Source organism: Lupinus angustifolius, chromosome LG15, assembly GCF_001865875.1.
Source record: "Lupinus angustifolius cultivar Tanjil chromosome LG15, LupAngTanjil_v1.0, whole genome shotgun sequence".
NCBI lineage: Eukaryota > Viridiplantae > Streptophyta > Magnoliopsida > Fabales > Fabaceae > Lupinus > Lupinus angustifolius.
In genome coordinates this window covers 4,604,539-4,617,044 of record NC_032023.1, presented here as the reverse complement: position 1 = coordinate 4,617,044, position 12,506 = coordinate 4,604,539, and the positions used below count along the sequence as shown (strand labels likewise).

Below are 12,506 nucleotides of genomic sequence, written 5' to 3'. Positions count from 1 at the left end.
GACCAATAGAGCCAAAAGCTTCTAATGTGCATCGCTTCATCCTTGTTGCCATCGACTACTTCACAAAGTGGGTTGAGGTGTGTTTATTTCCCAATGTGATCAGGACAGTGGTACTACAATTTATCAAGAAGGAGTTGATGTGTAGATATGGGTTACCCAACAATAAGATGATGATTGAGATGTGTAGCAAGTTCAAAATCAAGAATCAAACATCTTCGCCTTATCGCCCCAAGATGAATGGAGTAGTAGAAGTAGTAAACAAGAATATTAAGAAGATTGTTCAAAAGATGGTGGTGACATACAAGGATTGGCATGAAATGTTACCTTTTTCTCTACATGGGTACTGCACCTCGGTACGTACATCAACTAAGGCAACACCATACTCGCTAGTATATGGAATGGAGGCAGTGCTCCCTATTGAAGTAGAAATTCCATTATTTAGAGTCATGGAAGAATCGGGATTGACAGAATCAGAATGGATCTAGGCGCGGTACGACCAACTAAACATGATAGAAGAGAAAAGGTTAGCATTTATATGTCATGGTCAAGCGTACCAAAGAAGACTCATGAGAGCTTATGCCAAGAAATTTCGGCCACCCCACTTTCAAGAGGGGGATCTGGTGCTTAAGAATATACTCCCAATCCAGAAGGACCATAGGGGAAAATGGACCCCAAATTATGAAGGACCATTCATGGTGAAAATGCATTCTCTGCAGGAGCATTGATATTGACTACTATGGACGGAAACGATCTACCTCTTTCCTGAATTCAAATGTCGTGAAGAAATATTATGCTTGAAAGACCTTTCAAAAACAAACAAAAAACAACAAACAAAACAAAAAATGAAGTTCGTGCACTCTCCTAGGAGGATGATGTAAACAAATCCCATACAGTGTGTACCTCCGACAGTTCATATTGATGACACGAGGCTTCTTTGAGCCAAGACAATGTGAAAGAAATTTATTCAAAAAATACAACAACTTCGAAGAACACCAATAAACCGGGGAAAGGGTAGTTTTCCAACAAATCCTCAAAAGATAAAAAAAAAACCAATCAAGTGGATTACAAAAAGAGCCCGCTAAGAGTTTAAATAAACCTGAGGCAAAGTTAGGGCAATTCAAGAAAATCTCAAACTAGAATGGTTACAAAACCTTCCTTTTCCAAAAGTAATGGAAATCGTATCCATGATTGAAATATAGGAGCTGTTGGAAATAGGATTTTGGAGAATATGGAGAAATTTGGAGGTGGGAAAAACATTTTTTGAGCCTTATATCTTTTTCTTTCTTGTAAACCTCTAACTAGATCACATTACAAGCCCAAAAAGTCCTTGTTGAGACTCGAACTGTTTGAAATACACACCAAGGGTACCAAATATCTGACTCCAAAACAAATTCATAACAATTTTTCTTAAAAACAAATCTATGCATAACATGATCAATACACAAACCCTCTTAAAAATGAATAAATTCTATTATGCTGAAAACCCGAAAGGACGGTCTAAGCAAAATTTAGGGACAAAAGAAAAGAAAAGGAAAGGTCTCTTAAGAGCATAAGGCAATAACTCAATACTAGGGTAAATTTTTGGAAGACCAAAAATCAAGCCAATACTGGGGCAAATTTTTGGAAAACCAAAAATCAAGTCAATACTAGGGCAAATTTTTGGAAGACCTAAAAATTAAATCAATACTGGGCCAATTTCTTTTTTTTTTTCCTTTTGTTTGGATGGTCAATGATTGTATAATGGTGACCCAACATGTTTTGTTATTTAAAACCAACTCCCACCACTCCACCTATAACACAAAAAAGCTAAACACGGTTGTATTTCTTTAGTCACTTATGAATTACAGCCTTTTGATTCGCATAACTTGTTTTCATTAAAATTGTACTATCTCAAGAATTTTAAACATGAAGTCCTAATTAATATTCAAAAAGAGAAAAATCATGTTTCCGTTGAAAGACAAAGTTAATCGTCGTCTTCTAGCATGAACAAACAAATTGTTCCCTGCAAACAGCAATCTATAACCAAATGTTGAGGATGCGATGGAGCAATAGCGATGAGTATTAGTTACAATGCAATCTGTGTTGAAACATTATAGAATTATCAAAAATGAGCATTTCATAGCATGCATCAATAATAGCCATTTGCATTTATAGAAAAATGAAACAACAAAAACATGGCATTCCATATTCATATACCTTTTCATCCCAAGTTCCGGAAGTACACCAACCTGCGTTCTTGGTCCTTAACATAGTGTCATCCAAATTTCAGTAGTGCACGGACCTACGTCTTTGGTTTCATCCTTTTCACCCCAAGTTCTGGCAGTACACTGACCTGCATTCTTGGTCCTTAACTTAATGTCATCTGAATTCCAGCAGTACACCGACCTGCGTCTTTGGTTTCACCCTTTTCATTCCAAGTTCTGACAGTACACCGACCTACATTCTTGGTCCTTAACCCAGTGTCTCCAAATTCCGGTAGTACACCAACCTGCGTCTTTGGGTTCACCCTTTTCATTCTAAGTTTTTGCAGTACATCGACCTGTGTAACACCCTGAAAATTACTCCAACAACATTGCCCAAAATGGGTACAAAACTTTCTTTCTTTTTTTGTAATATAAAATTCCTCCACTTACATTTGACTCCATTTTGGGACATCACATTAAGTAACCTAATTTGCGAAAAAGTCAACAGTCATTACCTAATGGTAATCAAACGCCACTTAATATGTCGTGGGATAATTCTTTATTACAAGTGACGGAAAATGTATATACATGAACAAAGCGGAATAAATCCTTGTCCAAATAGAAAATATACACAATAGACTTATTTAATCAAAGCATCAAAAGTACCCTACACAGATACCTGCCTTAAGGGCAACTAGAAATAGAAATGACTACTAGTGACTAGCTCCGGTGTTAGCTGGTGTACTAGGACACTCGCTGGGGTTCTCCTCTGTCTCAGAATCGGAGGAGAGGTTCACCACCTCAATGAAGTCCTCTATACAGACTAACTCCACATAGTCTTCCTCTTTGGCTTCCAGTTACTCTTCATCTGGTTCATTGGATGAACCTTGTGACTTACTTCCCACTCCCGCATATGCTTGAAGATCGGGTAATATCTGACTAGTAGCTCTCTTCAAGGTGGGGAATTAGGCACATCGTCTCTCCTCCGTCTCCTAGTAGATGGTCCAGTAGCAGTGGGTCCATGAGGAATAACAGACTGAATAGATGGTGTAGTAGGTGCAAATCTCCGAACAGGTAAGGTGAAAGAAGCCTCTGAGTTCGCATGATGTAAAGGGAAGCGCATCATAGAGCCCTCAAAAGTCATCTCCAGCTCTAAGGCACAAGGGCCTGTGTAGAGAAATCGATGTTCGTCACTACTCCATGTCTCCTCCTGGGACATCGTGAATCGGTAGCTCCGAATCTTCGCGGTACGGTAAATCTGAACGAGAACGTGAACCGAAGACAAGCATAAAGAAGAGAAAAGAAAAGAGAGTAAGACATCTAGTGAATATTATTATTAATGGCATGGAATTACACGGAATATCACATCCAGACAGACACGCAGAATATACACAATATATATCACATACATAAATGCAAATGATGAATGATGCTTGTAATTCGGATATGGGGATTAACATCCACGAGTACAATGTATGAATTCTATGATTATTTCATCCATCCTTACATCAATATCCTCCCAATATACTATTCATAACATCTTAAGCAGCGCGAGACATGTTAAGCAGCGCGAGACATGTTAAGCATCGCGAGACATATTCATAAACTAGGAATTCATAAAACAAGACTAACACTCAACTACGGTTTAGCCTAATTCAATACCAGTTAAATTCTAAAACTTTTTTTGTTAAAAATAACTAATTAAAAATATATACATCGAAAATTCACGGTGTTACAACCTGCATTCTTGGTCTTTTCCTAGTGTCATCCAAATTCCAGCAGTACACGAACCTGCGTATTTGGTTTCACTATTTTCACTCCAAATTTCAGCAGCACACCGACCTGCGTCTTTGGACTCACCCATGTCATCCCAAATTTCGGCAGCACAACGACCTACGTCTTTGGACTCACCCATGTCATCCCAAATTCCGGCTGCACACCGACCTGCATCTTTGGTTTACATCAATTTTTATCATACCTCTCAAGAGTAAACTCAGACCATCTTAAAGATAGCTCAACTCTTAAAAGAAAGATTGATATTTTCGAGCACTAAGATTTAGTCAGATAGGCTTCTTTTGAGCCTCAACAAAATTAGCATTCATTTCTTTGTTAGTTACTTATCATGATATCCCTCAAACCCCAGTTTGCTTGCTATCAAATAAGCAACTTGCAAAGAAGAACAGCTGTGAATACTCATTTTGTCTGGCCCAGAAAAAGCTCAAAACCGTTTTTTCAAAATAACTTTCACAAAAAATAAATACTTAGATTTTTGAAGAAAAAAATAAATAAATAATGGGCATGCAAAAACCCACTTCTTTTTTCCTAAAATTGCAAAATTAATAAAGTGTTTTTATTATTTATTTTTATTTTTGAATTTATATTATATAAATAAATAAAATATAATTGAAAAGATTTTTTTATTATTTTTGATAATTAAATTTGAATTTATATAAAATAGGTAAATTAAAATAAATAAGATATTCTAAATATCTCATTTAAATTCCAAATAAACAATAAAATATTTTTAATTTTTTCGAAAATATAATTTTAAATAATTAAAAATTATACAAACATATTTTTTATTATTTAATTCGAATATATAAGAAATTTAATAAATAAACCAAATTTAAATGTATTTTAATAAAAAGAATTAGAAAGAACACCAAGTCGAATCTGACTTGGTAGGTGCCTACTAATATAAGATTGTGGGTTAGTAGATATTAAATTTGTTAGCAATTTGTTAGGATTAGGTTAGGTTAAAAAAATTTATAATTGTGTGTTATTACTATTATTAGGTTAAGGTTCTTCTTTGTACGAGTCACACGGGATCCAAGCACCCCCACTCCAGTGTATGGTCGAGTGTGGTAGTGTGCATTACAGACACCATGAACCCACTAATCCAACGAATCAGGCTACAACAAACAGATGGTGCACTATCCTTTCCTAGACGTGATCACTCCTAACCAAAGCCCTTTCGGCATATGTTTTAGTGTGCACAAGTGCATGCTAAGCACGGTGCAACCGTCCCCTCCAACCAGCCACAGACTGACACGTGAGGCACATCCAACTCAACCACTCTAGGCGCGACACGTGGACAATATAAGTACTCCTCGTCCGTGTAGAATCACAGCCCTAACATGTTTATTATTTTTTTTCTCTTTTACTTATATTTGTATTAATTTATGCAATTCAACCATAATGCTCTAATAAATAATTTTTTATACTTTTTTAATATATCTCAGAAACTCATTGACATAAATAAAATAAAATAATTTTTTGAGATATATGGATAATAATAATAATAATAATAGCTAAAAGTGGTAAAAACCTCTTTAAGGTAGCCTAATCAAATGTTTTTTATGCCTTATTTTTAATAGTTAATTTATTTATTTATTTTTCTACTGTAATTATATAAAAAGAATTGTTATTAACAAATGGTGAAAACATTTTTTTAATTTAAAATTATTTTAACAAAAATTTGTTGATTTAAAAATGCTTCTACATAACATTACCAATGTTTATAATAAAAAATAATTTCATGTTGGGATTGATCAAGGGATGGAGGCAGGTCGTGTTAACACTTCTTGTCTTCATATCATCATTGAACAGTCACGTTATGGTGCTTCTTTTCATTTGACTAATTCCTAATTAATATTCAAAACCAAAAAAAAAATATTATAACTATTTTCAAACCTTTTTAAAATGGGATGTGGTGCGGACATTAGTTTTTGATGTTTCACCATTTATAAAGAGTTAATTATTTTTCAAACAAACCATTTTCAAATTAGAACTACATAGTCTTGATTTCCTAAAATGTTTAGGGATACGTAGGAGCAAGTAATCTTGTTAGATGTAAAATTAAAAATCTGAGAGAATGTGAATAGGAAGGTATTATGGTTTTTTTTTTGAAATATTTGAGGTCAAAGATTATAAAAGCGAACACCAAAAAGGATCTCCTTTTTTCCCTATTCACATGCATGTGATGTTAGATTTTCATAATCACATTAATCCTTTATTAGTGGACTGTTGCATCACATGAGACATAAATTTCATGGACCAGTTCAGCACTTCCTACAACCAATTCGTGTGTTTGACATATTGGAAAATTCAAAAGCACATTTGAGATCTCTAAATTTATTTAAGCTTTTTTTAGCATGTTTAACACCCAACAAATTTGTTACTTTTAATTGAGTTTGAATTCCGAATGGTGTGGTTAAAGTTTTTCAAAATTAGTTTTCTTTCTATTTAATAAAAGTTGGATTGAGTTTTCAAATAATATTCTGCATAGCATCCTTAAAAAAATTACCAACTATTTTTATTGTTACTAATCTCATTCTAAGCCAATGTTCTATACTCCAATCAGACATCAAATTGTAAGAAGTCTAGTATTAGGTTTAACCGGTTAAATCGTTCAGTCGAATCAGGTAATTTTACATATAATTAATAATTATCTATAAATATATAATTATATATAAACACAAAATTGTATAATTATATTAGAGTAATATATCTTTCTCATTTAGTCCAGAGTAAAACAAAATGTTAGCCTGCTTTTTTTTTTTAAGTTAATTGTCCATATCACTTTCTGGGTTATTCCAATTTAAGTGTAACACGGTTGGACTGAAATTTTAATGATTCAAAACTGTCCAACCCTCAATCGGTTAAGACTGCATACCACATTCGTTTTCATGTTCGGTCAAAGATTGAACTAATCGGACTAACTATTTCGGTCTGATTCTCACAACACTATTCTAAACAATAAATAACAATATTATTCTTAAAAAATATATCAACTATTACCTATTGTAATAAATTAATCCATAGAGAAATAAGTCTTCCAAAAATACAATGATTATGGAGTTAATCCTTCATATATATATATATATATATAAAAGACAATAATTAACTTTTAATCTTAACCATCCATAATTGATTGTAAGGCTTAAATGTATCTCACAATTTTTATATAAAAACTATTCTCACTTTAATCATTTCCTATATATATATGAATTGGCATATATGCACACTAAAAATGTAAGATTTTTACACTTTAAACTTATCATCCATATCTTAATCATTATTAATTCATAGCAAGCGACATAGACCGTGTAAAAAAATATCAAACTAAAATTTACTTATTCTATCTACGGTGAGATAAAAAAGATCAGGGTAACATTTAGAAGGTATTTTTAGAGTTTAAAATCTATACACTGTTAATATAAAAAAATTTACACTATCAATACATCATTCACTATTGATTTGTATTACTTTTATCTGAGAGATAATAATAGTTAACCTATGAATGATAGATGATTCACTAATAATGAAAAATACACTTACGATGTTAATATATACATATTAAATCTATCTTTATGTATTGTGTTTATATTTGAAAAGAAATATATTATTAATGATTGAAATATTTATGCACTATCGGTGTTAAATATTTATACCAATCATTATATCATTCATAATTCATTTGTATTATTTTAAAAAGTTAATAATAATAAAATATGAATGATAGATAATATACTAATAGTGTATAAAACTAATGCAATGTGTATGGATACACTTTCATCTCTATTTATATTTACCTGTTTCATATGTCAATTAAAAACAAATAAAATGTAGCAACTCTTCAAATTCTTGTGTATTTCTAATAACAGGCCGGATAAAAAGTTTAAGAGATGTATGCTCTAACAGCGTATGAATTTTATATACAATCAATGTATCATCTACCATTTATGTTGAGTTATCATTGACTTTTCAAAAAAATAATACAACTAAATGATGAATGATATATTGAATGTGTATAAATCTTTTACACCGACAATGCGTAATAGATATTGCACACCAAAATTTTACTATCACATGTGTTTAGAAACCAAAACTCAAATAACTAAACTAGAAGAAAAAGCTATGTAACAAGTTAAGGACCCTGGACTTTGGACCAAAAATTAAAACAGCTAGATCTCTTTCCCATCCAGTGAAGAGTTATACACAACACAAGCCAGTGATTAGCAACCACAAAATTGGAATTCCCTTGTGTTTCACAACAAATTTCCCCATATCATCTAACCTGTATATAATTCTCAAGTCCAGCCTCCAACATTACACAAGGTTCATTTTATTCCGTACAAAATGATAATGAACACATGCATCTCTAGCCAATTGGTTCCTCACAAAACATCACAAACAACCTGAAAATTGAGCATAGAGATGTATTATTGCAAGAGAAAATATATGTTCCTTCAAAACAGACAATTCATTGCACTATTATTACAAATAAGTCCTTAGATTGTTAACGTACAAGTTCTAAAATAAAATATTGGTAGTGTTTGATAGTTGTATAATTGTATTAGAATAGGACAGGAAACCAAGAAGACATTGGTCAAGTAGTATAAGGCCTTGCTGAATCTCCAGAATGACCAAAATGCCAAGGATTCGATTCCTGTGAGCGACACTTATTGAAAAGGGCAGTCACGCACAACGAAAGGGATTAGCTCCTCAACCATAAAGTGGGGATACCCTTAGTAGTACAAAAAAAAGAATAGCACAGAAAATAACATTCAGGTTTTGGTCTATGTATGGTACAATTTGGTTCTACTAAAGGGGGTGGAACATAAGAGAACAGAACAGAATAATTTGGTCCATCTATTATGTCCACCCACCAAATACTATCATAATTTATAGCTTGACTTTAAAACTTATGATAGCCTCACCAGTCCTCTAAATCAATAGAATAGACATAATGACTAACATAAATATATAAATATTTAATTTTTTTATAAGTATATAAATATTTAATTGCTTACCGTTATAGGACAAAATTCAATTCCCTGTAAGAGCTCTTCTTTTCACCACCAAATCATCAGCTGAGTAGTAATCAGCTATGAGCTTGTACATATATGATGGGTTATGTCCTCCTCTGACAATAAGTAATTTCCAAAACCAGCAAATGCAGAAAAAGATACAGATTAATACACTTGTTCTGAAAAGACAATGATGAAGGAAAGATAATTTTTGCAATTAATTTATGTTCAACTTACGTGTCGGTAATAAAGAGACTAACAAATTTTGGTGGCACATAATCAAATGTTGGATTAACAACATGAAGAGAACCAGCACCACTTGCAGAATCCATGCAATCTGAAAATTCCCCAAAGTCGAGTAGCTCGGATGGGGATCTCAGCTCATTCAGTAGAACTTCAGGATTATGCGGATACAAAGGGCACAACTGTCAATAAGAGAAAGCAACTTTTAGAATTAAATAAAAAAGGGGATAATTGGTACCTAAAATTATGAAGCAAATCAAAATTTAATTACATAACAGAGGTATGGCACTAACTTTCCTAACTAGCAAATTATGGAAAGTCTAGAGGTAAGGAAAACATGTATTAGTAATTTTCTCATTTTATGGTATTCTGCACACAACTGAATCAATAACTAAGAAGCTGCTACATAATTCATCATACAAAAATTATTCACTTCAAATTTCCAATCTCTAAAAATCTCATCATTAGAGATTATTCACTTCAAATCAAGTTGGACAGCTTGAGAGTTGAGACATCTAGACTTAAAACTCATTCATTAGAGATTAAATGAACATAAAGCCTAATGGACAACAATCAAACTGATTTCATTGAATCTATTCAAACTCAGTAGTAAGTACCTTCAATTTCCAATAATACACAATTTTAAAACAACAAATGAATTTTGGTTTCTCCAAAATTTAAAGATAACAACAACCAAGTCTTAATCCCACTAGGTGGGTTCGGCTACATGAATCGACGCCATAATACTCTCTCATAAATTATATTCATTGACGAAGCATTAATCTCTACATCTTTCATAATAGTTTCACCTATGATTTAACATGGCATCCATCTTCCTCTAGAAATTGGATTAACCTTCATTTGATCTACTCTCCTTATTGGAGCTTCTAATGGTCTCCTCCACACATGTGTAAACCACCTAAGACACAACTCTACCATCTTTTCTATAATAGGAGCCATGCAAAATTTAAAGAATAAGAATAATTGAAGATTCATATGGGCTAGAAATTTAAAATTCTAGGGTAAACTCGTTGCCTGGTAACGGGTTCAAATCTTGGAAATAATCTTTTTGTGATGGCCGATGAGTAAGGTTGCATACATGTACCCTCCGAAGACTCAACTAGGTGGAAGCTAACCCACCTTTTTTATGCAATATAAATTTCACGATTCATTTAGATCTTGTATTTTATAGACATCCAAAAGTCACAGCAAAATCAGAAGCACAATAAGCTATCTAAAATCTAAATAATTTAAACAAGGACAACATTGTAATGGTCCAAGAGTTTTTAGGGTTGACAATTGGTAGCTTGTTAGCTTTGATAGGAATAAGAAGACCAGGACACACTAGGCCTAAATTGTTATTGTATGTGTAGTTATTGTGTCACTGGGGAGTTATTTAGGCAGTTTATATGTCCAGGCAGTGTGTAAAGCAGATGTGGGTTTGTATGGCAGTTGTTGGTAGTATTTATGTGTCTAGAGTTGCAGATGGAGTACACTCTTTAATTTGTGAGGGGGAAACCCTTGATGATGTATTGTTCTTCAAATCTGGTATGTAAACCACACTATTATACTAAATATAATTGTTTGTGTCAAATTCATGAGTATTAGATGCATTTCCTCCATTTCTAATTTTACTTCCCCCACTACGCATCCTACAGATTTAGAACTGTGAGCTCACTATCCTTCCCTCATTGACCTATTTTCTACAAGAAAACCTCTTCATGAGGGAACTAGATAAATTTAAAAAATATGTTCAAATTTGTTTAATATCCAGATAAATTTGATGTAACTGTCAAATCATACTTATTTTGCCTAAAATTTGGCTTTAGAACAATCAAATATTGTTTGGTGATCCATTTTGAAGTTTCACTGAAAACATAACACCACAACAATTATTATTTTTTTATTCTGATACTCCTATTTACAAATGTACATATCTTGTTATTCAACCAATCAAGTTGCAGATGCAAGTAATAAATAGCATGTTACTGAAATTGAAATTTAGAAAACATGAAAACCTAATCCAACCATTGAACAGAACTTGGTTGTTAGCTCAAACTGACATGAGGATGAGATTTTGATCCCTATGCAAAAAAAATCAAATTATTCACCACCAACTTGTTCGGCAGTAAATTAACATCCTATTTCCATATATGACATAGAAGGAAAGAAATTATGATCAGACATCAAAAGTGAAAAGTCATAAGAATTCTTATTTCCTAGAACATGACAAATGTGAGAGGGAAAGATTATATTTTCTCAAGTTACCTTGTGACTCCCAGCAAGTACAACAAAAGGAACAGCATGCCTTTGAGCTGCAAGGGCAACCATATTTAACCCAACTGGTGCAATTACTCCACCATTAGCCATGACAGCATGAGCTCCAACTATAACCTATATAATGATAAGTTTAAAACCAATTGAAATATAAAATAAGAGTGTTGACTCCAAATATAGCATGCCAGGCTTTTCACATACCATGTTCACTCGGGAAATCATGGCAAAAATAGCAGAATCAGTAATTAGTGTGGTCTGTAAGCCTCTAGCTGCCAATTCTTTCGCAAGGAGATGTCCCTGATACCTGATTGTAGATACAGTCAACATAAAATGAACAAATCCATTGCTAATAAAACATTAACATCCCTTGCAATTGTTAATTAGGCACCACTACCAACCTTGGGGCACCCTCGGATACAATGACCTTAAATGATCTCTTTTTTTCCTTAGCAGCACAGAGAAATTCCAACACTGTTTTTGAACTTCCTAGTGTTAATATCACCTCACTGAAAATCAATAAAACAGCACATTAAATGAATAAAAAAAAAGAATAAATTTGCTTCTATCTGAAAAGGAAATCAGAGAAAAAAGAATATGATCCTAATAACAAGACATAATCACTTAAATCAATAGATGCACATTCACCTTAGTTACTAAAGATCCGATGGGTGGTGCAACATATACACCCACGCGGCGCTCAGTCACAGACAGAGGAAACAGAAAAGGAAAATGTTCTAATGATAGTCATGCAGGAAAGCTTAAAATCGAGAAACGTTAATGGTAAAAATCTAAATCATTTTCCAATAAGAAAATGAAAAACTGTGTCTAATGTACTTTCAGAAAAGAGAAAGATATTGAAAACTTTGCTGTATAATCTTTTAGGTTAAATGGCATTTGTCAAATACATGCATGACACTCTACATTAATATTGTGTACTTGAAATTTAATCCCTAAATTGTTATTGTATGAAAAACTCTGTCGCACGTTTACC

The 12,506-nt window shown here is 32.9% G+C and overlaps 1 protein-coding gene across 3 annotated transcripts in view; it reads right to left on the bottom strand.

Moving 5' to 3' along the window:
- LOC109328541 (translation initiation factor eIF-2B subunit beta) overlaps positions 8,141-12,506 on the bottom strand; it is a 7,546-nt gene continuing 3,180 nt past the window's right edge. Inside the window, exons 6-11 of one of the 3 annotated variants that reach the window (XM_019562046.1) lie at positions 11,914-12,021; positions 11,717-11,819; positions 11,507-11,632; positions 9,233-9,420; positions 8,999-9,111; positions 8,141-8,383 (exon numbers count right to left, since the gene is read on the bottom strand). In XM_019562046.1, the coding sequence (XP_019417591.1) occupies positions 9,015-9,111; positions 9,233-9,420; positions 11,507-11,632; positions 11,717-11,819; positions 11,914-12,021 (622 nt within the window). In that variant the 3' untranslated portion in view covers positions 8,141-8,383; positions 8,999-9,014. Of the gene's footprint in view, positions 8,385-8,744; positions 8,911-8,998; positions 9,112-9,232; positions 9,421-11,506; positions 11,633-11,716; positions 11,820-11,913; positions 12,022-12,506 lie in introns of those variants that run through there. The other 2 variants (XM_019562048.1, XM_019562047.1) reach the window with 2 other exon arrangements.